Here is a 23,413-nt window from a genome sequence, read left to right as displayed (position 1 = left end):
AAGAGGGGCTCTCAACCTTCCTAATGCTGCAACCCTTTAATACAGTTCCTCATGTTGTGATGACTCCCAACCATAAAATTATTTCATTGCTACTTCATAACTGTAATTTTGCTGCTGTTATGAATCATAATGTAAATACCTGTGTTTTCCAGTGGTCTTAGGCAACCCCTGTGAAACGGTTTTTGACCCTCAAAGAGGCCGGTGGCCCACAGGTTGAGAACCACCGCTCTAAAGTAAAGTACTTGCTAGGTCCACACCAAGTGCTGGTCCACATTGTTCTGTCCCTTTAAAGTCTCTCCAGCTGGTGCAGTGACCTTGCTACCTGTATGAACTGCCTTGCTAGCTCTGAAAACCCTTCGCACAGGCCCAGAATCACCGAGGCTAGGCAGCCAGTTTGTACGTGTGCTTCCCTCTCAGCTAGGTAACTGCTATGAGACAGGACTCATGTCCATGCCAAAACCAGCATGTCTTACGTGTTTTTTCAGCACCCCAGAGCAGCCTTGTTCTGCAAAGATGGGTAGGAATAATACATAGTTTTAATATTATGGTATGGGGACTATCAGTCTTGAAAGTGCCACTTATAATACCTTCTTGCTATAACTGACAGTGATGTCATAGCAGGCTTAGATATAAAAAATACTTATCTTTTTCATTAGCGATCTGTGGAAGTGCTGGCATGTGTCTGAATAAAGGCGGGCTTTGTTTGTTTGTTTCAGCATCTCCAAGTTTGAAGAACGCTGCTGTTTCCTATATGTGCTTCACAATTCTGACGACTTCCAGATCTACTTCTGCACAGAGCTGCACTGTAAAAAGTATGTATTTGTTCTTCAGTGTGGATGGGGCTGTTTTCACTTGATCACTGTTTCCAGGTGAAAAGACACAGGGGGCTTCTGTGGAAAATTGATGGTGGGGCAGTTGCACAGCCACCAAATTTTAAAGACTGCTCTATAAGCCTGTGGTATTGGGTCTAGGATTTCTGTTTAGCAAACCAGACCTTTCCTTAGCCACCGTGTATTTTATACAAATAAAACGTTAGCCAGGGTGTAGCAGTTAATTGTTTAATACCATCCCTCATTTTGAAAATGCTTGCTTATTATATATGAGAGCCAGATTTTCAGTGAGCAGATTATTTAGCATAGAGCCACTTATGTCTGCAGGGACCACCCTCCACCCTACTCCTAGCAGAACTACCTGGGAAGCATTAAGTACCTGAGCCAACCCCTCTGGTGGGTCCGTAGCCTAGGATCTGATCTACCCCAGTAAAAGAGATAACCCAAAAACTGATGAGCATATTCCCCCTGAGGTATATTTCTCTTAGTTAAATATTTCATATTCCCTTAGAACACACTGATGGGCAATAGAGCAGAAGAGAAGTGAATGGCGAAAGCTAGTCTGCGCTTAAATTTAATCGACGGTTGTTCTTTTTTCAAACAATCACCATAATAAATGACAGACAGGCAGAAATTTGCTTTCATCTTAAGCTCATCTCTGGCACAGCATCGATTTTAATCTTTAGCGAAATCCGATTAGACGGGTATGGTTGCCATCTTCCATAAAAGAAGAAAAAGAAATAGAATTTTTTGAGAGGTAACTACCTTAAAATCATATAACCAATGAGGATAAAGTTGGGAACTTGACCCAGGCACATGTGACTGCAGGTCCACGCCCCTGGTAGACACAGTGGATTGCTGTCCAGATGTGTTATATTCTGTTATGGTGGTTCACAGTGAAAAGGTTTCCATTAATGCCTGATGTGTATCTTCATCTCAGGTTCTCAGGTCTTAATGTTTACCTGTAAAGCCACTTTAAAAAGTTCTTTTGCTTTCTTTTCCCTCTTAATTGACCTTACTTTTGCTTCCACCTCACCCTGGTAATTTAGTCTTAATCAGAATTTACTCCTATTCCAATCAGTCATGGGATTTTGCTTTGTTTTCATGCTATTGACCTCCAAGAAATGTGCAATGGGATTGGAGGATAAGAATTGGGGGAGGGAAAAAATGATCAAAATATATTGCGTGAAAAAAATTGTTTTATTAGGCACAAGTGAACTCTGTAAACAGGCCACAAATTCCAAAAGCCCCTATTTATTGGCTCCCATTAGGAAGAACAGTTCTTGGCCCTAGATGTTCACTGGGTTTTTATTGAAAGGGTAGATTCATGAATGGATGGAAAAATAAAATGAGGTACAGAAATAGTTTCCGAGTTGTATAGGTAATCTCATCACATGGCAGCCTACTCTGCCCATGTCCTTAGCCTTGCATATAGCATGTCCTGCCTATGAAGCCAGCAGCCCATGTACAAGGTGCATCCCCTAATTCATTTGTGAACCACTGGCCACAACTGTACTCAGAGGGTAGGAGACAAGTTTATTTCTCACTTATATTGCTTGGTCTGAAACTGACTTCAGAAATAAAGCATAACAAGCGTTTTAAAATGTCATTCAAAGAGGGGTGACTCACTGGGCAGTGGTGGTGCACACCTTTAATCCCAGAATTTAGGAAGCAGCAGCAGGCAGATCTCTGAGTTTGAAGCCAACCTGGTCTATAGACCAAGTTTCACGATGGCTGGGGCTACACAAAGAAATCCTGTCTTGAAAACAACAGCAAAAAATAAAATAAGGAAAGAAAAGAAAAATAAAGAAGGAAAAACAGAAACAGAGAGGTAGCTCTGTCACCAAAACATATATAAGCAATACTTATAGGATCTGCATGCATAATATTGAAGTGCTCAGGCAGAAGATACAGCAACTGAGATCAAATCTACAGATACTAGATGTTCCGGAACATCCAGAATACGGCTACTTCGTTTTGTTTTTTGTTTTGTTAATAACAATAGCAGCAACAAAGCAACATTAATGTTTATGAATGCAGTGTTCTGTGCTCACTGTACAAGTATTGCTCAAAGTATCTTCTCAGTCTGTGAAATGGGTATACCCCCAGCTTTACAGCTAAGCACCCAGAGAAGTAGGAGAATTTGCCTAAGCTCACATAGAACCCAGTCATTTTCTCTGATAGCCACGTCCACATTCTCAACAGTTCTATGGCTTTGTGTCGCCTCTGTGTGCTAGGTCCATATTGCATTTATAGTTATTTATAATCAGAAATTTCTAGAAAAATCCTAACAGTCTGAGATTTCTTTTTGCGCTTCCACCCCCTCCACCACTCAGACCGATCCTGATGGTTTATTTGCCTAAAGATTACTTGAATTTTGCTCTAAAGTCGATTTGGAATCTATTTACTTACAATGGTTGGGCTGAGGGTCTTTCCACTTGAGAGCCCCGAGAGCATGATAATTGATTCACCAGAGACCGTTTCCGGCTAGCGCCATAGGGCAGCCCCACTTCCGGTTGGTCCTTCAGATTGCTCCTCAGCAGTGTGATCAACCAATTCGCTGATGTCTGCTGGGATGCCAGTTAGATACAGATATTGTATTCACTAAGATCGTGGGCGATTCTTTATCCACAGAGCTTGTGTTCCACGACTGCCCCATTCCACTGAATGACACAAAAGTTCTGAGCACGGATGGGCAGAGGCAGGATGCTCGATGGGCTTAGTGCCCCAAATGAATTTTCCACCTAAGATATTGTCAGCTTATGACGGGTTTGCTGAGCGAAGTGAGGGCGCGTCCGAGTTTAACATTGCATGTGCCGTGAACAGCAACTCTCGTTGTAGGTTTTTTGAAATGGTGAATACCATCACGGAGGAGAAGGGCAGAGGCACGGAGGAAGGAGACTGTGAAGGCGACTCCCTGGAGGTAAGGACTGGAGCAAACGTGCATTTTGCAAATGAGCAAAGGCAGCTGACTTCAAGGGGGATGGGAAGGGATGAGACTCATCACCCAGTGATGAGGTGATGCATGGAGGCACTCAATCAGAGTCTAAATTTCCTCTTAAGATGCGGGGCTGGGGAGATGACTCAGCGATTCAGAGCATTCTTCTCTTCCAGAGGATTCATGTTCAGTTCCAGGCACCCATGTCCAGCAGCTCACAATCTCCCGTAACTCCAGCTCCTGGGGATCTCAAGCCATCCCTCTGCAGGCACTGACACACATACATATGGCCCTCACTCATACGAAAGCACTCGCATAGACATACATAAAAATAATAATAGTAAAGTTTTAAAAATAGCGTAAAAGCAAACACTGGTCGTTTCCTCCTCAGAGGATCTGTGCTGTCATAGTTAACTTTCCTGATAGTGACTAACTATGCATTGGCTCCGAAGGAGTTAACCGACCTCAGTGCGTGGGCCACAGAACCCTCACTTTTTCCTTGTCTAGTCTCCCCTTGGCCATGTTCAAACCTAACCAAAATACTCCCTGAAGATTCTAGGTGATAAAATTTCATATCGCTTTCTATATGAGTTCGACCTTGAACTCACTCCCTAGCCAAGACTGTCTTGAATTCCAGATCCTCCTGCCTCCGCCTCCTGAGTGTTGGGATGACAGGGCCACTGTCTTGAAATTTACATGTTAACTTTGAAATGAAATTGAAAAAAAAGGACAAAACGATAAACTAAGACCCATGATCAGTATATATGATTTTTAGGTCATTTTGATAATTTCATCCCATTTGCTGAACTAAAAGAAAAACTGTTCCTCAGAGTAACAATTGAAAGAAAAGTTTAACATACTAACCAACAGTTAATGCTATCTATGGTTAAATTCTGTGATTATCTAATGGTTATATAAATTTTATTTTGATAAAGAAGCCCCATACCTCTTAAATCTATAAAAAGATGATTGGTCTGATCTGAAAAAAAATAATTTCTCCACATATTAGGCCACTGGACATAGAGTAGTAGATAATGATACTTATTTAGATCTTTTGCCTTGGGATCAAAGGATCGTATTGGAACTAGGTCTCTCAAATCCTATTTCAGGATTCTTTTGACTCTCAGTATCTGTGCTTTGTGTGTGTGTGTGTGTGTGTGTGTGTGTGTGTGTGTGTGTGTGTGTGTTAGATTTACTATCACTTGATACAAAGCAATTGTCAGGGTAAAAAAATAATGAGAATGATCACTAAAATAAAAGTATGAAGGGGTGAGACAAAAACTCATCAAATCTTTTGCAATGTCACATGTTGCTGGCTTCTCTTTCTGTTTTTTTAATCAGCGATATCTACCTTTTATGCCATTTTTTCCTTTGAGGAATTCAATACATTTCAACAGAAATAAGTGTGTGTTGTAGCCAGGCTAAGGGAACCATGTTAGACAAGGTTGTTTTGTGATTAGATTGAACCACCAGGTTGGGGACTAGGAGCTAATTTCACTATACTCATCACATAGCACAGGGTGCTTTAGGTTTGTGATTGATGTGTCTACCTTCAGTCTCTTGTCGTGTTGGAAAGAACTCTGTTCAGTAGTAGCACATGGGGTGGGTGTTAAGAGAAACCCTTCTTGATTGGGCAAGTCTACGAAAAGTACCCATGGCCAATTAAATGAGGGGAATGCTAATGTTTCTTCCTAAGAATATCTAGAAGGTTCTGCTAAGTCATCTGACCTCTCAAAAACTTCCATGCCTGTGTGATGATGCTCTCTGACTCATCACAACTCTCCCAACACACCTTACTCCACTAATCATGGGCATACCAAGCTTTTGTGGTAGAAAGCACACTTTTAGGACTGCACCTTGAGTCTCATCAGAGTAATTTAAATTCTCTGACAGAGAATGATTTCTGTGATATTCTCAATGGGCTTTACAGCCTTGCCCACGAATTCAAGCATCTGTTGTTTTAAGGGTTTGGAATCGGTTTGCCTTTGTGCCTCATTCTGTCATAGTTGTTCAATTAGTGTAGCATTCATGAATGGTTACAGTAATCCTCTGGGCTGAAGGATGCTGAGGTCTACCTGTGTTCTTCCTCTCAGTGTCTTTTCATAGCCATGGCTGAATATCATTGAGCCTTAACTTAACATTTTTATATAGTATATAATTTTCCAATATATATTTGATGATGTTCCTTAAATATTTTCAACATTTCCTATTTAAAATGTTTTATTGGCATGATAGTTTATTATAATGAACTCCTTCACTTCCTGCCCACCGACTGCTTCAAACTTCAGTCCGTGTATGAAAAGCCAAAATTAATTCCTTTTCTTCTCAACCTGTATCCTGGATAAGAAAGATTTTATTAGATAGCATCTTTAAACAATGGTTGAGATCTGCATGCACAATTATTTTGTCTTTACTTCAAGTGGAATTCAATTATCCATGAAGCCTTTGGGTGCCTTAGTCCACCAAATAGAAAATGTTGGGAAAGATGGCTTCCCAGGAGATCCTCCTTAATGTTTTTATCTTCACTTAGGATGTTGTCAACATTCAGTAGATAGTATTAATGTGGTTCCATAAACTCTGAGGTCATGGCCAACCCCAGATTTCCTGGCATTTGAAAACTTCGTAGAAACAGGAGTTAGAATTTTTCTGAGTTCAGTAATGAATGCTGGGATGGTACAGCCTCCTCTGGCTCATGACCAGATCTCTCCTGTTCAGAGAACCCAGTCTACTCCTTAGAGACAAGAGCCCTGGGTTCTGCCTCTAACTTTGCCAGTAGTCTGCTTTGTTTTATACCCCTGCTTGTCTAAGATAATTCCGTCCCTTAAACTTGAACAAGAAGCTCATGACTGTCTTTTCTCAGCTTTAAGTTTTGAAATAATTTTCCAGATTCATACTGTGGTGGTTTGAATGAAAATGCCCTGCAAAAGGAGTGACACTATTGGGGGACACACACACACAGATGACACGAAGATGACTTTGAGGTCTCTTTCCTCAAGCTTCACTCACTGTGACAGTCAGTCGACTTCCTGTTGCTTCTGAGTCAAGATGTAGGACTCCCAGCTCCAGAACCGTGTCTGCCTGCATGTGCCCCATTCTGATGAGAATGGGTTGGACCTCCGAAACTGTAAACTGCTACCCCAATTAAATGTTTTTATTTATAGAGTTGCCATGGTCATGGTGTCTCTTCATAGCAATAAAAAACTCTAAGACACATATGAGCTGTACAAGGTAGTTTAAACCACAGCATGATATCGTGTCTTAGTGGACCTTTCTGTCTTTATACTGAGACATTTCCTTTTGATTCAGGGCCATGCATTGTGACTCAAAACTGGATTTTTTATGGAAGGATTATGAGCCCATATTCTTAGTAACTTAATGTGTTAGTTTACAGTGAAGTCTTCAAGCAGTTGAGCATAACCAGCCATTAAGGTTTTAATACTTATACCTACAATCCCATTGTTACATTTCTTGCCTTCTAATACATTCCTGCGGGGTGACAGCGCCTGCCCCATAATCTGGTCCAGATACCTGCGAGAAGCCCAGCCCCACTACTTACCCTTCCCTCTCTGTGTTTCCTCTTGTCATCATCAGAGACCTCCAGTTCAGGCTTAATCTTGGGGCTCTCCAAGCTACGCACTTTTTTGCTGCTCTTTGTAGAAGGCGTACATTCATTGTGTTTCTTGTGCTCAAATACCTGACAAGAAGCAACTTAAAGAGAAGGCATTCTAGGGCATGGAATCCATCATGGTGTACAGGATTTTTTTCTGGGGGGGGAGCAGGCATGCAGTTATAGGGGATGCAGTCCATCCTGACGAGGAAGACACGGCCGTGGGAGCAAGAGACAGAGAGGAGACAGGAAGTGGTGCTGGCCTGTCAAACCTCAGGTGTGCCGTACCAAACTGCTTCCGCCAGAAAACTTAATGAAGGTTCCATAACCTTGCAAAAACACAGATATAAGTCAGGGACCAAATGTTCAAATATGTAAGCCCACGGGGATAATTTCCTGTCCAAACAATGAGGAGCTCTCTGGACCATGCAGTGGCCCTAACTCTGTCTTACATGGGTTCTCTTGTCCACCTGTGGTCTCGCCTTGTTATGTCCTGCCTTGTCCCGTGCCTCTCAGTGGCTGGACTTCACAGCTGTCACACTTGGTAACCCTATCTTCCTGACATGCTTCTTTTAAAATTATTTTTAACCTCTCCCGCTTCTCACTTGGCTCTGTTTCCGTTGAGTTTTTACCTGTTTTTCTGCTCTGACTTTGCCCACTGTATTGCCTATCATTCAGCAATGTTAACAGCTAACACACACACATACACACACACACACACACACACACACACACACACACACACGCATTTTGTACCTCTCTTTCACACATCAGCAGGCACAGGACTGAGGCATCAGAACAGCATGCTCTGTGAACTTGTCTCTACATTGTCCCCAGGGAACATGAAGGGAAAGTTGCCTCTTGTGGGGGGAGGGGGGACCCGCTTCATGAGAGAACACTCTCCTTTGACTCGGACACCTGCACGGTGATGAAAGACCTTACCATTCCTCTTTCTGTCGACTTGGCTCACAAATACTTGTAAACGGAGACTTTAAAATCAATTTGGAATGATCAAGTGACCGAACTGGTTTGTTTCCTTTAAGATCCTATTTCTTTTTCTGTGCCTAACTGGAATGTGGATGTACAGTTAGAAATCTGAAGAAAAAGAAAAAAAACTACCCCATAAAGTATGACTGAGATGTGGTATAAGGCCAGCATCGGCTTGCTATTTGTTCATTCTGTTGGTCTTTTTCCTCTTTAGGTTCTGTACCTAGGGGCCTGCACATTAGCTGGCTAAAGGAAGGTAGCAAGAGAAGACCCAAAGCTTTAGTGAAACCCCATAAAAGGCATGTAACCTACCCAGAAGTGACTTTCTAGACAGCTAGAGTTCGTCGTCGATGTACGTCTTAGTTAGAAGAGGGGTTAGGACTTCAACGGAGAGAGCATGGTGACATTGTAAAACACAAGTGAAAAGCACTGGAAGTTTGGACAGTTTCGTACATGCGGTTTCCCATGGACATGGGAGTGCTCTATCTCCCTTTGGCAGGAAACCGTAACAGCTGTTTTAAAGGAGGCTTGCCATGTCAACAAGAGCCCACCCCTGCCAGTCCCATGGCTGCTCTTTGCTTCCACATTTTCAATCTGAAATCATCTTCATCTACATTGTCAGGACCAAGTGGATCCCACTATCCATTTCAGAAAATGTTGGCCACTACTGTGCAGTCGATTCCAGGGATCCAGCAGAGACCGAAACAGAAGTAGATCCCCGCTGTCACTAAGCCAGCGTTTCAAGGAGAAAGAGACAACACCATAAACGAATATAATATACACTATGGTCGTGCTCAGGGCTAGGGGGCTAAAAAAGCAGAGGACTTGAGGAGTTATAGGGTGTGAGGGATGAGTGTGCAGCGTTACCCAGGGAAATAAGGACGTGTCTTCAAAAATAGCATCTTGGGTTGAGAGTGTAGCTCCTGGGTACAGCACTTGCCTGACATATGGGAGGCCTTGAGTTTTGTCCCTTATGTGGTTGTCGTTTTGTGAGTAGCTGAAAGAAGCAAGAACTGCTACGTAAGATGTTAGTATCTACTGATTTGACATTCTGTTAATACTCTTGATGGTTATTAATGATTTTCACGTTTAGTAAGGAGACAGTATAGGCCTGATACTAATAAAAACGATTTTAAGATCCATGAGGTGACTTCTTACACGGTGCAATGAAGCTCCAGGGGAAAGTGTCTAGACTTTAAAAGGTGCCCATTTCTCTGTAGCTCCCTTGCCAGTGTAAGGCCTGGGGGAATCACCATCTGTTGTTTGTCCTTGCTACATCCTCCATGCCAGCTCTCCTCCCATCCCAGTTTGGACTGTTCTGGAAAGTCAACAACAACAAAAAAAGAAAGGTTCTACATGTATTCCCAACCGTGGCTTTGAAATGCACCTGCTGTCTCCCTTAGCAACAACCTAACTTGCTAACCTATTGCCATAGAAATAGAACACAGGCTTTATCGGCAGTGTACTCCTGCCTTTAAACGGCCTCCCTTCTCTCCCCGCCCTCGTCTTTCTTTCCACATGACATGTGTCACTTAACAAGTTGCTTAGAGTATCTTTGATGTTTGTTTCAGGTCCCCACCCTCCCATCCCTTCTCAGACAGATTTCCTGGACTGGCTGGACAGCCTTCATCTCTAGACTAAGCACCTAGCATAGGAGTATTGTCTAATATAGCTCCGGGTACCCACAGTAGGTGCTCAATTTTGCCGTCAGGCAGCTGACTCCTCCTTGCCCTCCTGGGTACTCAACCCCCATTCTAAGCTCACTTTTCAGTCCGTCACATAGATAATTCCCTGTCCATACAGAACAGCCAGCTTCCTGTCTCATTGCTCTTTCAGAATTGCCTTTTCAATTTATGTCTTTATTTTGTAAGAATAAAAAAAGTAAGTAATAATGCATCAAAACAGCAATTGCAATTGAGGTGGTTTATTTTAATCATGCTGTTTTTATTACAACATGTGGTTTTTATTTATGACTGCTTTTTTTTTTCCAGTAAGAAATGCTTTAACAAAAATAGTCTTTGGATGCTTAGGTTCCTGAGGGAAACCGAAAGTCGACTGGCCCCATCAGCGTCCATGTTCTTCACTAGGCTGGCAGTGTCCCCGTTGCAAACACTTGCAACCACAACTACACTGACGCTGAATCTTTTTTGTTCCCAGATAAGGTCTCACAGTCTTACAAATTATAGTCAAGGCTGCTCTTGAACTTCTAACCCTCTTGTTTCTACCTCCCAACCTGGTACTGACTCCAAATGATTTGTCACCTGCTTTTCAAAGTTCTTGCCATGTCCTATCTTGATTGACAAGCAAATCGTTATGGTTACCCACTGCTGCCCAAATAACTCTAAGATGAGCAATGATGATGCAAACAAGTGGGCAAGACAGGGCCAATGGGAAGCGAGCAGAGGGCTCCAAAGGTAGCTCCTTGGTAGAGCCCCTGCCTGCATGCACGGCACCTTGGGTTCAGTACCTAACAAAACATTGATAACAATGACCAAAGAGAGAGCAGAAAGTCTTAGAAACACATCGGGCCATCTTGAGAAGTCAATGAAGGGTGGACGAACTTGTACCTGCAGCGTAAGGTAGAATTTTGAAGGGGGAAAAGCCACGTCTGGAGTCACGCCCACTGGAAGAGACTGAGGAGAAACGGCAGGAAGTAGGTGGTAAGTGGCCTGAAGGACACTCATGCTGTGCCAAGGAGTTCGTGTCTAACCCTGAAAACAACCAGGAGCCAAGAAAGCAGAGCTTGCCCTGCTCATATTTAAGGTCCCTTTGGAACTTTGAGTGTTTCAAAGTTCAGGGTCATCCTCCTCGGGAAAACTTACTAGAGAAGAAAGCAACAGGGGTGGAGGGGACAGAGATTGATGGAGACTTTAGAGTTAAGACAAAGATGTACTGTGTGAGTCTGCACAGAGGAAACCTCATAGTATTTGTCAATGGCTTTGATGTAGGGAGTAAGGGAAGATTGGAGTCTGAAAGGTCAAGGTTACCAGGCACGTGTTTGAAAAAGTGAGGGGGTATTAAGCTGGAACAGGTAACTAAACATCATTGTGATGCTGGTGTTGAAAACAAAAGTAATACACATTTTTAAGCTATGCACGATCGGGTTCTCTGTAGCATGGTGTCTTAGTAACTGTTCTGTTGCTGTGAAGAGACACCATGATCAAGGCAACTCTTATAAAAGAAATCATTTAATGGGGGCTTGCTTACAGTTTCAGAGGGTTACTCTATGACCACCTTGGTGCCAGAGCAGTAACTAAGAGATTTGCATCCTTCATCTGCAGGCAGAGGGAGACAGAGAGAGAGAGAGACACTGAGAGAGAGAGAGACACTGAGAGAGAGAGAGACTGGGCCTGGTATAGACTTTTGAAACCTTAAAGTCTGCCACCAGTGACGTGTCTTCTCTAACAAAACCCTGCCCCCTCCAGCAAAGCCATGCTTCCTAACCCTTCCAAAACAGTTCATCAATGAGGACTAAGCATACAAACTTAGGAGCCTATGGGAGCCGTTCTCTTTCAAACCACCACACAGGGGCAGTGGGAAGAACACACTCTTGATTTTGAAGATCTGGCTTTAAACCACAAGTCTGACATTTTCATTAAAAAGAGATTTCTCATTTCATGTGTAAATTAATGGTCAACTATGGTGGTACGTGCCTGTAATCTATTCCAGTAGTCAGGAAGTGGAGGCAGGAGAATTATGAGCCCAAGGCTAACATGAACTACATACTCAAACAAAAATTATCTGTTAACTATATGCATTTTTAAAAGTTCTGTTAAAACCTCATTGCTTGTATTTGTCTGTTTTCTTTATTAGTTTATCGGCTGTGCTGTGTGTATTTCAAGGTCATTCTTAATGAACATAAAAATCCACAATAATGATCATCTTCATGAATGGCACGTTGACATTTAATGTTAAATTTCTGGCTTTTATAAACAGTGGGAGCAGGGACTTTCCCTTAATGTCTTGGCTGACTTTTGGGAACCTATGCCTCATACTGGGGTTGCCTTGCCCAGCCTTAATACAAGGGAGGTGCTTAGTCTCACTGCAACTTGATATCCTATGCTTTGTTTATACCATGGGAGGCCTTCCTCTTTCTGAACAGAAACAGAGGAGGAGTGGGTTGGAGAGGGGTACAGAGGGGAGTAGTGGAGGAAACGGAAGGAGAGGAGGGAGGGGAAACTGTGGTTGGGATATAAAGTAAATAAATAAATTTAATTAAATTTTTTCTGGCTTTTCAACACAAGAAATTTTCTTTTTCAAAGCAGACAGCAGAGATCACTCCATAAGGCAAATCTGTTGTCAGATCTGCACTCCAGAGAGCGGTAGACAGCGAGGGGGCCTGGTTCTTGGGCCCTCCCCTTCCTGTCTGAGACCTTTGCTGGGTTCCTGCTGCTACACAGCTTGATCACTGAAAGGTCTTAAAATGCTGCAGTTCCTGTCCCGGGCTTTGTCTAGCCTGTCTGCGTGCTGCACCTTTGGTTGTACTGTCTCTGGGTCTGAGGTGGCCTCTGTGAAATGCTCTCTGTTCCCGTTAACTTTGATCCCCGTTTCCATATTTGACCAAGATGCATGACCCGTAGAGGCTCGGGACTGTACATGCTTTCTTCTTACCTGAAAGATCAGAAGTGTCCTCTGTTTCTCATTTCTAAAGCCCTTTGGGGGAGTGTGAGTCTTGCTTCTGTCCCTGTCTGTAGCCCCCTTCATTTCTTGGGAGTGCCTCTCTGTCTCATTTTGATCCACCAAACAAACAACAACACCTCATCTTGGAAGACTGACAGGGACAATTCTTACTTCTCCAACACCAACTACTAAAACCTCCCACTTTCCCCTCCTTGATCCCTTTCAGTGGTTTTATTGCCCTGGCGACCCATGAAGTGCTGCAGTAGCGCCCTAAGCTGAGTAAAAGGAGCAGATTAGCCACAGGTGGTGGGAAGAACAGACATAGAGCCAGGCAGAGGAAAATCAGGGCACAGTGGGGGAAAGATCGTGCGCTGGTCCCTAGAGAAGCCCTGTCACTCTCAGTTATGAAGCTACATGGTGTTCGTCACATGCACTACAAACAAGAACTTGCTACCTGCCTTGTATTAACAGTGTATTTTTTTTTTGTATTCTTAAAGGAGTTGTTAATTTTCAAAAAAATGGAGTTTTTTTTTCTTGTTTTGGTTTTTCGAGACAGGGTCTCTGTGGCTTTGGAGGCTGTCCTGGAACAAGCTCTTGTAGACCAGGCTGCTCTCAAACTCACAGGGATCTGCCTGCCTCTGCCTCTGCCTCCTGAGAGCTGGGATTAAAGGCGTGCACGGCCGGGTTAGTCATTAGCTTTTTAATTAGCATACAAAAATGGGGTTTACTGTGGCATTTTCACCATTAGAGCACTATTCTTTGTTTATGGATAACCCCAACTTTCCTCTTCCTGCTTAATGGCCCCTTCCTCTCTACTGGCAATTCTTCCATCTGTTAATGGCATCAATATTAAATTACTTCTGTCACCTAAGAAGTCCATTTTTTTATTCCACTCCTAAAGCCACTGTTAAAATAAGAAAGTGTTTGTGAAAAGACCTGGGTATTTTATGGTAGTACCTGAGATCCCAGCACTTGGGAAATAGAGGCACAAGGGTGGTAAGTTCAAAGTCAACTTGGGCTATATAACAAGACCCCGCCTGAAACAAACCAATTTGTAAAATGGTGTTTTCAATGTCACTTTCAACTAATGTTTCCATCTTCTGCCCCCCATTACTTTTTACAGTATGACTACGAATATGATGAAAACGGTGACAGAGTCGTGTTAGGAAAAGGCACTTACGGGATAGTCTATGCAGGTCGAGACCTGAGCAACCAGGTCAGAATTGCTATTAAGGAAATCCCAGAGAGAGATAGCAGGTATGGTAATTATTGCTAATAAAAGCCGTATTCTAAAGTGTTCAGGGTTGCTAATAATGTGGCAGAAAATACTTGGCTATGATCTAATTATTGGAACTGTCTGGAAACTCCATCGTGTTAATTCAACTCCATCCTGTTAATTCCATCTCAGGTTTGTCTGTTCATTTAGTGATTCATTTAAGACTTCTGAGGGGGGAAGGAAATGGCTTTAAAAAAGCAGAGAAGATGAAGGCCCTGTGTGTGTGTGTGTGTGTGTGCGTGTGTGCGTGTGTGCGTGTGTGTGTGTGTGTGGTGTGTGTGTGCGCATGCATGTGTGTGTGCACGTGCGTGTGTGCGTGTATGTGCGTGCGTGCGTGCATGCGTGTGTGTGTGTGTGTGTGTGTGTGTGTGTGTGTGTGTGTGTGTGTTGGACATGGGTCTTATTGGATCAAGGTGGTTCCCAACAAGGACAGATGGAGAAGCAACGAAGTCGTAGTTTCCAGTCCACCGTGTAAGGGGCAGCATCTTTCTCCTCCAGCAGGCAGGTCACTGAACAAATTGAGAACCAACAGCCCTTTTCAGTTCCATCGGGGAAGACAGACAACTGCTCCCTCAACTAGAGAGGCAGAGCAGAGGCAAATGCAGACAGTCACACCTTACTGAAACAGAACCCCCATGGGAACCAGGGTGGGCTAGAGAGCTTGAGCTCCGGCTAACAGTTTGCTGGGGTAGTGTGGAGGAGTGCAGAGGGTTAAAAACCCCAGGGGACTCCTCGAGGGCAACCCCACTCTTCTGTGAGTTTTACTTTGTGTAATTCTACCATGCTTCCCTTTGGAGTATAAGAGAAAACCCATCGTGTTTGTTGCAGGGAGAGGAAAGGAACCCGTTTGAAAAATAGTGGGAGGGTTTTATTCTTTTCTTCGAGTCCTATTCTCAGAGCGCCCGACCAAATGTGGGGAAAGAACACGGTAGAGTCAAGCCCAGCAGCCTGGGGACACAGCCTCACTGACTGAGTCACAAGACCAAGGGGGACTCTCACCCTCTACTCCCTCACTCCTTCCCTTACCACAGACCGCCACTTTACACAGTAGAGGCCTGTTTACTCTGGTTCTCTTGCCTAGAACATCACATTGACCACTCAAAAAATATCTTGAGGCATGCTAAAAGGCAAAAAACATAATTCGAAGATCATTGACAAGTGTGAGAGCCAGAGCCTGATACAGCACATTGGAGTTGGCAGACTGGGGTTGGCAGACTGGGGCTTCTGGCTGAAAGAGTGGGGACAGCATGCAGGGACAGAGGTACCAGAAGATTCCAAGGTAGGAATTCGATGAAAGAAGTCAAGAGGACAATGACGACGACAAATGCCTGAAATGCTCCCATAGTGGATAGAATGTAGTTGAGGACAAGCTGATAGGAATTTCAGAACTGAAAAAGCAGACGGGGGGGGGGGGGGGGAAGGACTACAGAGAAGTCAGGGATAGACGACCTAGGAGCCGTGGGACAGCTACAACTTAGATGTACTTAATGGGTCACCAGAGGGAAAAGAGGAGAGGACCATTGGAAGAAACAATCCCAATACACGTAATAGGGCTTTGCAGAAGATGGAATCATATATAGGAAAAAAAGCCGTTTGGGGACGGAGGAGCTCTGATTGCTGGATTTCCTATTGCTCTCTACCCTGGGTACTGTCTGAGGCTCTGTGTCTGCAGCTGGCCATTCCTCTCTCTACTTTGTGTTTCTGGCTCATGACTTATTTTAGGTCTTCTGTCAGCACTCCTACAATCATGAAAGATAAAATTTGGATTATTTTTCTTCCATGACCATGTTTTAGTGCAGGCTCCATCATGAGCTTATTTTGGCCATCCTCCTCTCTGCCCTCCAGGGACTGTGACGATAGGATCACATGTTCCCCCGAACCCCCTGGGTAACCTGTGGACCAGCTCCCCTATGAGTCTACAGATATCTCAAGATTAATGTGGCCAAAACAACATATAAAAGTTAAATAATCTGTCACTACCCTATTGCTATAGTAATCTTTAGCTATATTCCTTCTTCATTCACCAGATGAACTTAAATATGCACTTGGAAGAAAACCACTTTTAAAGTTATCTTGTATATTAGGTTTGTCCAAATGCTACTATACACAAAGCATACTAACAACAAAGAGCCCTTGGTTGCTGTTTATAATGATACAGTCAATATACGTGCTTGAAAACACCTGCATGGTGGGCCCTTCCCTTAAACAATCGGTGCAGAGTAGCTTCTTGTTAACTGTGCAAAGAGATTCCAGGGAAGTTTATAACAGTGCTAGGGTGAGGAGAGAGCAAACAGGTATTTCTGATCATGTGCCCTAGAAGAAATCTGGATATTCTGTTGGAAAAGATGGTTGGTCACCGAAGAGAATTGCTAAAGACAGTGGTGGGGGTGAGTGTTGCACCCTGGAGTACCCCAAATCCCCCTCCACAGAGAAGAATAGAGCAGCTCCCTTGCTTTTTTCTGGCAGTTGGGAGTTATAGCTCAATGCTAAGGTCGCTTGGCAAAGTTGCTCTTAACCTGTGGGGTGCGACCCCTATGGTTCAACAACCCTTTCATGGGGGTCTCATGTCAGATATCATGCATATCATGTATTTACTTGTGATTCATAACAGTAGCAAAATTACAGTTATGAAGTAGTAACGGAAAATAATTTTATGATTGAGAGGTCACCACAACATGAGGAACTGTATTAAAGGGTCGCACAGCATTAGAAAAGTTGGTAACCACTGGTTTAGCATGTGCTAAGCCCTGGTCCATCACCAAGCAAGTCCTTTCTATGTTTCCTTCTAATTCTAGAAATACTTTGCTAATGAGTCAAGGTTGATTTTAAGAGAGAGGTTGTGGATCCAACAGCATTTTCAGTCTATCCCTAGTGTTTTTTCCCTAACACTCTCCATATACCTGAACTATTCATTTCTACCGATAGTCCCTATCTAGCTGTTGTATGTCAGTCGACTTGGGAGCTTTTAAAGATGTCATGCTCATCCAAAAGCTCTAGGGTACTCCTGGACATGGATACTCTTTAAGAGAGGCAAATGTGCACTGAAGTTGGAAACTGGCTAGGTGTAGTGATGCATATCTGAAATCCAGCAATCACAAGGCTCGAGCAGCAGGACCCTATTGGAGGCCAACTAGCCTGGGCCATATATTGAGACTCCCATCTCAAATAATGCTGGAAAACATTAAGTGATTGACAGCAGAGAACTGAGCCTGCAGAAACTAAGCTAAGTATACGTAGTATCTCTGATGACGCCATTCCTTTTTTTCTGTTTCTTGCACTTTTCCTAATGTAGCCCACTTTCTTGACCTGAAAGGTTATTATTTCGTCCTCATGTATATCTTGGCACCTGCACCGGTGAGAACTGCTGGGTTTATGACATTCTCCATATTGGAGAGGAGTATTTACACTTAGCCCAGCTGGACTCTTAATTAGTATTATAGGTTTTGAACTATCCTTGGTTTAAAGGGTGGGGCTTGGATGCAAGCCTCTCTTAATCCTAAATACAGGCATGTATAATTTGCTTTTCAATAGAGGGTCAAGAGGCAGGATGCCTTTGATTCATGATAGAGCGAGTTGCTTGCTTATGCCATCTTGATGATCCTAGTCTTCTAAATCTGTAGAACGAGACAGCATGTGCTACTAATGCATGTCAAGAACAGTCATGAACTTGTCTCTAAGTGTCTCCCATCCCTCCAGAAACTTGGTCTTCACAGCTGACATTCATTCACTACCTAACAACTGGTACTACTGTATATAGATAGTTCTTGTGCTAACTCATACCATATCAGAGTGCTCTTGGCACAGCTAGCTGATAGCCTGTTAAAGCCTGCACTTTAATTCCTATAGCAATTCAAAGGGGGAAGGGGGAGTATGTCTGAGAGATGAGGGTTTTTCCCTTTATTTCTTGCCAGCTCTCTGAGAAGTGTTATACAGATTATAAAAATTTATCTCGATTAAGTGAATTTAGATCGTCACAAAGTGCATGCTCAAGGGAGAACTTACCCTGCACTGCTTCATGAAAACAGTATTATTCACCACTGAATTTCCAGTCTGTTTAGTTGTATCTGTCATTGAATGATCTGAACATTCCTTAAGAGTATGCCTGAAGCAAGTGTGAGGCATCGTGTTTGCATTTAACATGCCTTAATATAATTAAAGCCTTTCATACCAGTAGCCTCTATTGTGTAAGTGTGTCTGTGTTTGTGATTCCCTAACATATTTAGCTTATTAAATAAAGCATAAAGAAGACTGTTGATTTGGACTGCCTATACCAGTTGCAACAGATACTCCAAAATAGAGTCATTCATGTTCAGGTTTGATGTCGCACACCTAATCTGTTTCTTTGTAAGATCTGACCTTTCTCTAAATCAAGAAAGTGAATTTTCCAAATGGCCAGTTTCTCTAGGGGAAAAAAAAGCAGATTTACAACATCCAGTCAAAGGGGCCCAGCCAGTGTAAGCCATCAGAATAAGGAATTCTCTCCACTTTGACACATGCAAGAATAATGACCTGAAGTCAACCAGTTGCTTTTTGTACTATGCTGTTTTCTCATTCCTGCTTAAACCATGTTAAACCTGAGCTGCTCTGCCATGTCTAGCAAAGCTCCTGTCTATTTGGAGCAGATGCTGGCATGAATTACCAATGAAAGGCAATTAGATGATTACAAGTTGGTCTGTTAAATTTTTATTGTTTGACAACTATGTAATAACTACATAAGGACTCATTGATCATGGAATTCTTCAGAGTCTATTAGATTTACAGTACTTCATATAGTTATCATAAGTGCTATGCTATTCCAGAAATATAAAACACTTTCAGAATTTGATAATCATATAGAATAATCACTCTGATTTTGAACTCTGGTTTAAGGTGGCCAGGCAAAAATTATGATCCAATAGGCTTTGTGAATTCAGAAGGTAAGGATTTTGACCTAAAGGGCTGAAAGAGACTAGACTATAAATGGTTTCATGGTTTCTACTAAAGGGTTATAGACCTGTGGATGAACATTAAAGATATTGGGAATCTTTCCCTTCCTGGGCAAAAACCTCCTGGATAACAGTTATGTTGATGAAGCCAGTGGAGCAGGATTCCGTGCTGATATGGACAGTAGCTCTGTGGATGGTATCTCCTGGACTCACGTCTTATGTCTGTCATTAGCATTATGATCTTGGGTAGTCGTCCTCTCTATGAGTTACTTCTCTTGTCTGGAAAATGGACATCCTAATAGTACATTTAATTCAGAGAAATGAGTTAATATATACAAGGAACTGTGAACAGTACCTAACACATCTCCTTGTCCTGTCACAGCTGCATTGTCACAGAATTTATGAGAAATAAAGGAGTTAGATGATTGAAGGCTTAGGTGGTCATTGATTTTATTTGTGGGCATAATTTAGCTGCCATTTTCAATGTGCATTACTTAAATTAATACTCTAAAGTCTGACTGGATGCTTGGAATATTGACATTTACACATCTTCCAGATATTCTCAGCCCCTGCATGAAGAAATTGCCTTGCACAAGCATCTGAAGCACAAAAATATTGTCCAGTATCTGGGCTCCTTCAGTGAGAATGGCTTCATTAAAATCTTCATGGAGCAAGTCCCGGGAGGTAAGATATGCTTTTCCTACTTTCAGAAATGCAAAATTTTAAGACTTGGAAGACGAGCTAAATTGAATGGAATTATTCATGTTGAAAGAAAAGTTACATGGGCGACATTAACTCTATGCTTATTAGCAGATAGCAAGCCATTTATTTTCAGCCATCAGGACTTGGATTAAAGCTAGCTGTTGAGCATCCTTTTACTTAGACTGTGTTGATAATGACTACCTTCAGAATCGGGATATTTTCATATTCATGTCTGAGCCCAGGTAACTAGAGTCATTTCTGACCTACTCTGAAGAGCCAGTGCAGTCTGGATTAACTTCGGGTCACATTATTAATATGCTATAAAGAGCTCGCCCGGATGAGTCTTACCCACAGTTTCTCTTATTTTACAGGAAGTCTTTCTGCTCTCCTTCGTTCCAAGTGGGGCCCATTAAAAGACAATGAACAAACGATTGGCTTCTATACAAAGCAAATATTGGAAGGATTAAAATACCTTCATGACAATCAGATAGTTCACCGGGATATAAAGGTAGGGTGCACCATGCTTCCTCCTCCTGGGGTCCTTCCTGGGTGGTTATTTTATTTGAAAAATACGAGGTTGTGTTCTGAGTGTTAACCGTGAATGGGGGCTAAGGAAATCTTGGCAGTAGCAAGGATGTCGGTTCTGGTCCACACTGTGGTTGTGTTTATGTATGCCGTAGTCTTCCATCAGGATTGGCCTTCTTACCCTGTGAAGTCAGGAGACCTTGCTGTCACTCGGTGGTGTCTCCTAAGAGCACTATGGGGTGGGGTACTGTACTCCCAAGCTAAGCAGGACATGGCCTCTTCCTGAGGAGCTGCTAGGTCTATTACTCCTTATACAAATTTCTTAAAATAAAAACTTTAACTTCTCTCGAAAAAGAAAATTCAAGACTAAAGAACTTTGTTTTTTTTTTAATCAAAATATAATTACATCGTTTTCCCCTTTCCCTTCTCGGTCTCAAATCCTTCCCATGTACCCGCCCCCCCCTCAAGTTTGTGGCTTCTGTTTCTTTAATTGTTGAGATCTACATTCCTAGATATATAAATACAATCTGTTCAGTATGTATAATGTTACTTGATTTCAGTGTTGACACTTGGTCTTGGATAACCAACTTGGGGCCTCTTCCCTGGGGAAGACTATTTCTCCTACCATCAGCATTTGCTAGCTGCCTGTAGTTCCCTGTCTAGAGTTGACACCCATACGATTCCCGTGTTTGTGTCTGTTGGTGTCATGCTTATACAGATCTTGTTCAGGTGGCCACGTTGATGAGACTTCCCAGGTGTAGCTTCTCTGATATTCTTAGGAGAAGAAATCTCACAGCATACTTCTGTACCTCTGCCTTTGACAATCTTTCAGTCCCCTCTTCTGCTATGAGGCTTGAGCCTCTGAGGGAATTGTGTTGTAGATGTGTCATTGGGCCTAGGTGCCGCACTGTCACTGTTCTCAGCATTTTGATCAGTTGTAGTTTTCTAAAATGGTCTCTGTCTATTGCTATGAGACATTTCTTTGATGAGAAGTGAGAATTCCACTTTTCCTGGGGTGTAAGGATATATGGTAGCTATAAGTTTTTCTCCAGGATCCATGGTGTCACTAGCTAGCTCTTTGCACTTGACTGGGTTTCCAACACCAGGCATGATTTCCTTCTTGTTGAGTTGGCCTTAAGTCTAATTAGAGAACTGTTGGTTCTTAACGATGCTGTGCCATGATGGTCATTGTTGTGGTTTAAAGGCATTGTAGCTGGGTAGGACTATTGCTTACTTCCCTCCTTAGAAGCCTGCTTGCTTAGTGACTTACAATCCTAAAGCCAACTCAGCATCCTAAGTAATCAGAAAGTTGCTGGGATGTTTAAAAAGTTGTCATTTCTAGATACTGTACACAGGTAACCTTGAGAGCTTTCCCTCAGGGCCATGTTTGACCTTGTGACCTGAACAATCGATCATAAACAATGGATAACATAAATAAAAAATTACATCAAGAATTCTGTATTGAAAATAATTCTCTATTGAGATAAACTACTAATGAAGACCGCAGTATGAGTGTCATTATTTGTTCTGGGGGCATTTGTTTTTAATTAGGCTTAAGTCAACCACAAACAGCATCTGATTGGAGCATTCTTTCCCTAGGGTGACAATGTATTGATTAATACCTACAGTGGTGTTCTCAAGATCTCTGACTTCGGGACATCAAAGAGGCTTGCTGGCATAAACCCCTGTACTGAAACCTTTACAGGTAGGTTTTTACACTAATGATACAGATCTTGGATAATTAAAGACACAGTTGCTGAGCCCGAGCATAAGGTGGGAGATTAGCTGAGTCAGTGTTCTCACGGACACTAATGTCGGGATAGCCTGGTGCACACTGGGAAATGTTCTAGGGGGTCTGGCTTGCCCTTCCTGTCTTCTGGGAGTGGCTCAGTCAGCTGCCACTGAAGATTACTTTTTGTTCTCAGCTTGTTATTTGTTTTGTTTCCTGTCCTTTTTCTCTCCTGGTGTACAGCCATTCTGACCCTAACACACACTGTTTTTCTTTCACAGACACTCCCTAGCCCAGCCTCTCTGAGTCTTACTCATCCCCAAATCACTTCCTATCTGGGCTCCAATTTCCCCCTTCTCTAGTCTGTTTTCTCCCAGGAATCAGTTCCCCTACTCCACAATATAAATAACCTTAGGATTTCAATTGAGAAAGAGGAAGTGACTCATCCACTCAGAGGAGGTGGGCACGAGAAATGAGGCAATGCACAGTGACTGAGCTGCCTGCAGTGGGAAGCCCTGGAGGGCGGGGCCAGCAGTTTCCAAAGAGGTGAAGCCGGCCAAGAGGAAAGTAGAGCTCAAAGGATGGGTGACTGCTCATTAGATACGGGGCCAGCAAACTGGTCTCCGCTGCATGTTCACATGCTGACTCTTCAGAAGAGTCATGTTTGTTATTATTACAGATGGGAGGGGGCGGGGCCAGAGATTGAGAGATTGATTTAAAAAATTATGTTGCCCACGTTGAGGTACGTTGTATGAAACTTCCAAATAATTAATAAAACTATTGTTTTGGGGGGGAAATGATTCCAAAAAGAAAAAAATTGAAGAGGCAATGACTCATCTTTGATTTTGGCCAGGTGTCCCGTTTCTGAATTCCCTGGGGTAGGTAGGAAGGGGTCCATTTTGCACATAGGGACATTGGTGGACAGAAAAGGGAGGTCTCTGGTGGTCATGATGGGGCTCAGGGGTTCAGTCCACCATTTGTGGTTACCATTGGCCCTCAGCCCTAAGTCCGCCTCCAGCTAGCCCTGCATCTGAGCTGGTAGCCCGAGAGGCAGGAAGGAGGGAGACATTCTGTAAGTGTGTCTCTGGGATCCCCCAGTCAGCACCAGCCACCTCCTACACGCCACACAGTGTATTTCAGACACAGGACTACCCGTGTTTACAGTGTATTTTAAAATACATTCCAACCTACTAGCAGCTCCCATGTTTGCGTCTCCGTCCTTATTCTCCCTCAACTTGGCAAGAGGAGGTTTAGATGGTGCCCAGACTTGGCAA

The 23,413-nt window shown here is 43.0% G+C and overlaps 1 protein-coding gene across 1 annotated transcript in view; it reads left to right on the top strand.

Annotated features, from left to right (window-relative positions):
* Window positions 1-23,413, top strand: part of Map3k5 (mitogen-activated protein kinase kinase kinase 5) — a 188,731-nt gene that overhangs the window by 128,194 nt on the left and 37,124 nt on the right. The window contains exons 13-18 of the mRNA XM_005065835.4: window positions 717-812; window positions 3,672-3,753; window positions 14,106-14,239; window positions 19,740-19,867; window positions 20,257-20,393; window positions 22,010-22,115. Coding sequence (XP_005065892.1) covers window positions 717-812; window positions 3,672-3,753; window positions 14,106-14,239; window positions 19,740-19,867; window positions 20,257-20,393; window positions 22,010-22,115 — 683 coding nt within the window. The remainder of the gene's footprint in view (window positions 1-716; window positions 813-3,671; window positions 3,754-14,105; window positions 14,240-19,739; window positions 19,868-20,256; window positions 20,394-22,009; window positions 22,116-23,413) is intronic.

This window comes from Mesocricetus auratus, unplaced genomic scaffold, assembly GCF_017639785.1.
Source record: "Mesocricetus auratus isolate SY011 unplaced genomic scaffold, BCM_Maur_2.0 Super-Scaffold_100018, whole genome shotgun sequence".
Lineage (NCBI taxonomy): Eukaryota > Metazoa > Chordata > Mammalia > Rodentia > Cricetidae > Mesocricetus > Mesocricetus auratus.
The sequence above is the reverse complement of the archived record's forward strand: the minus strand, read 5'-3'. Positions and strand labels throughout refer to the sequence as shown.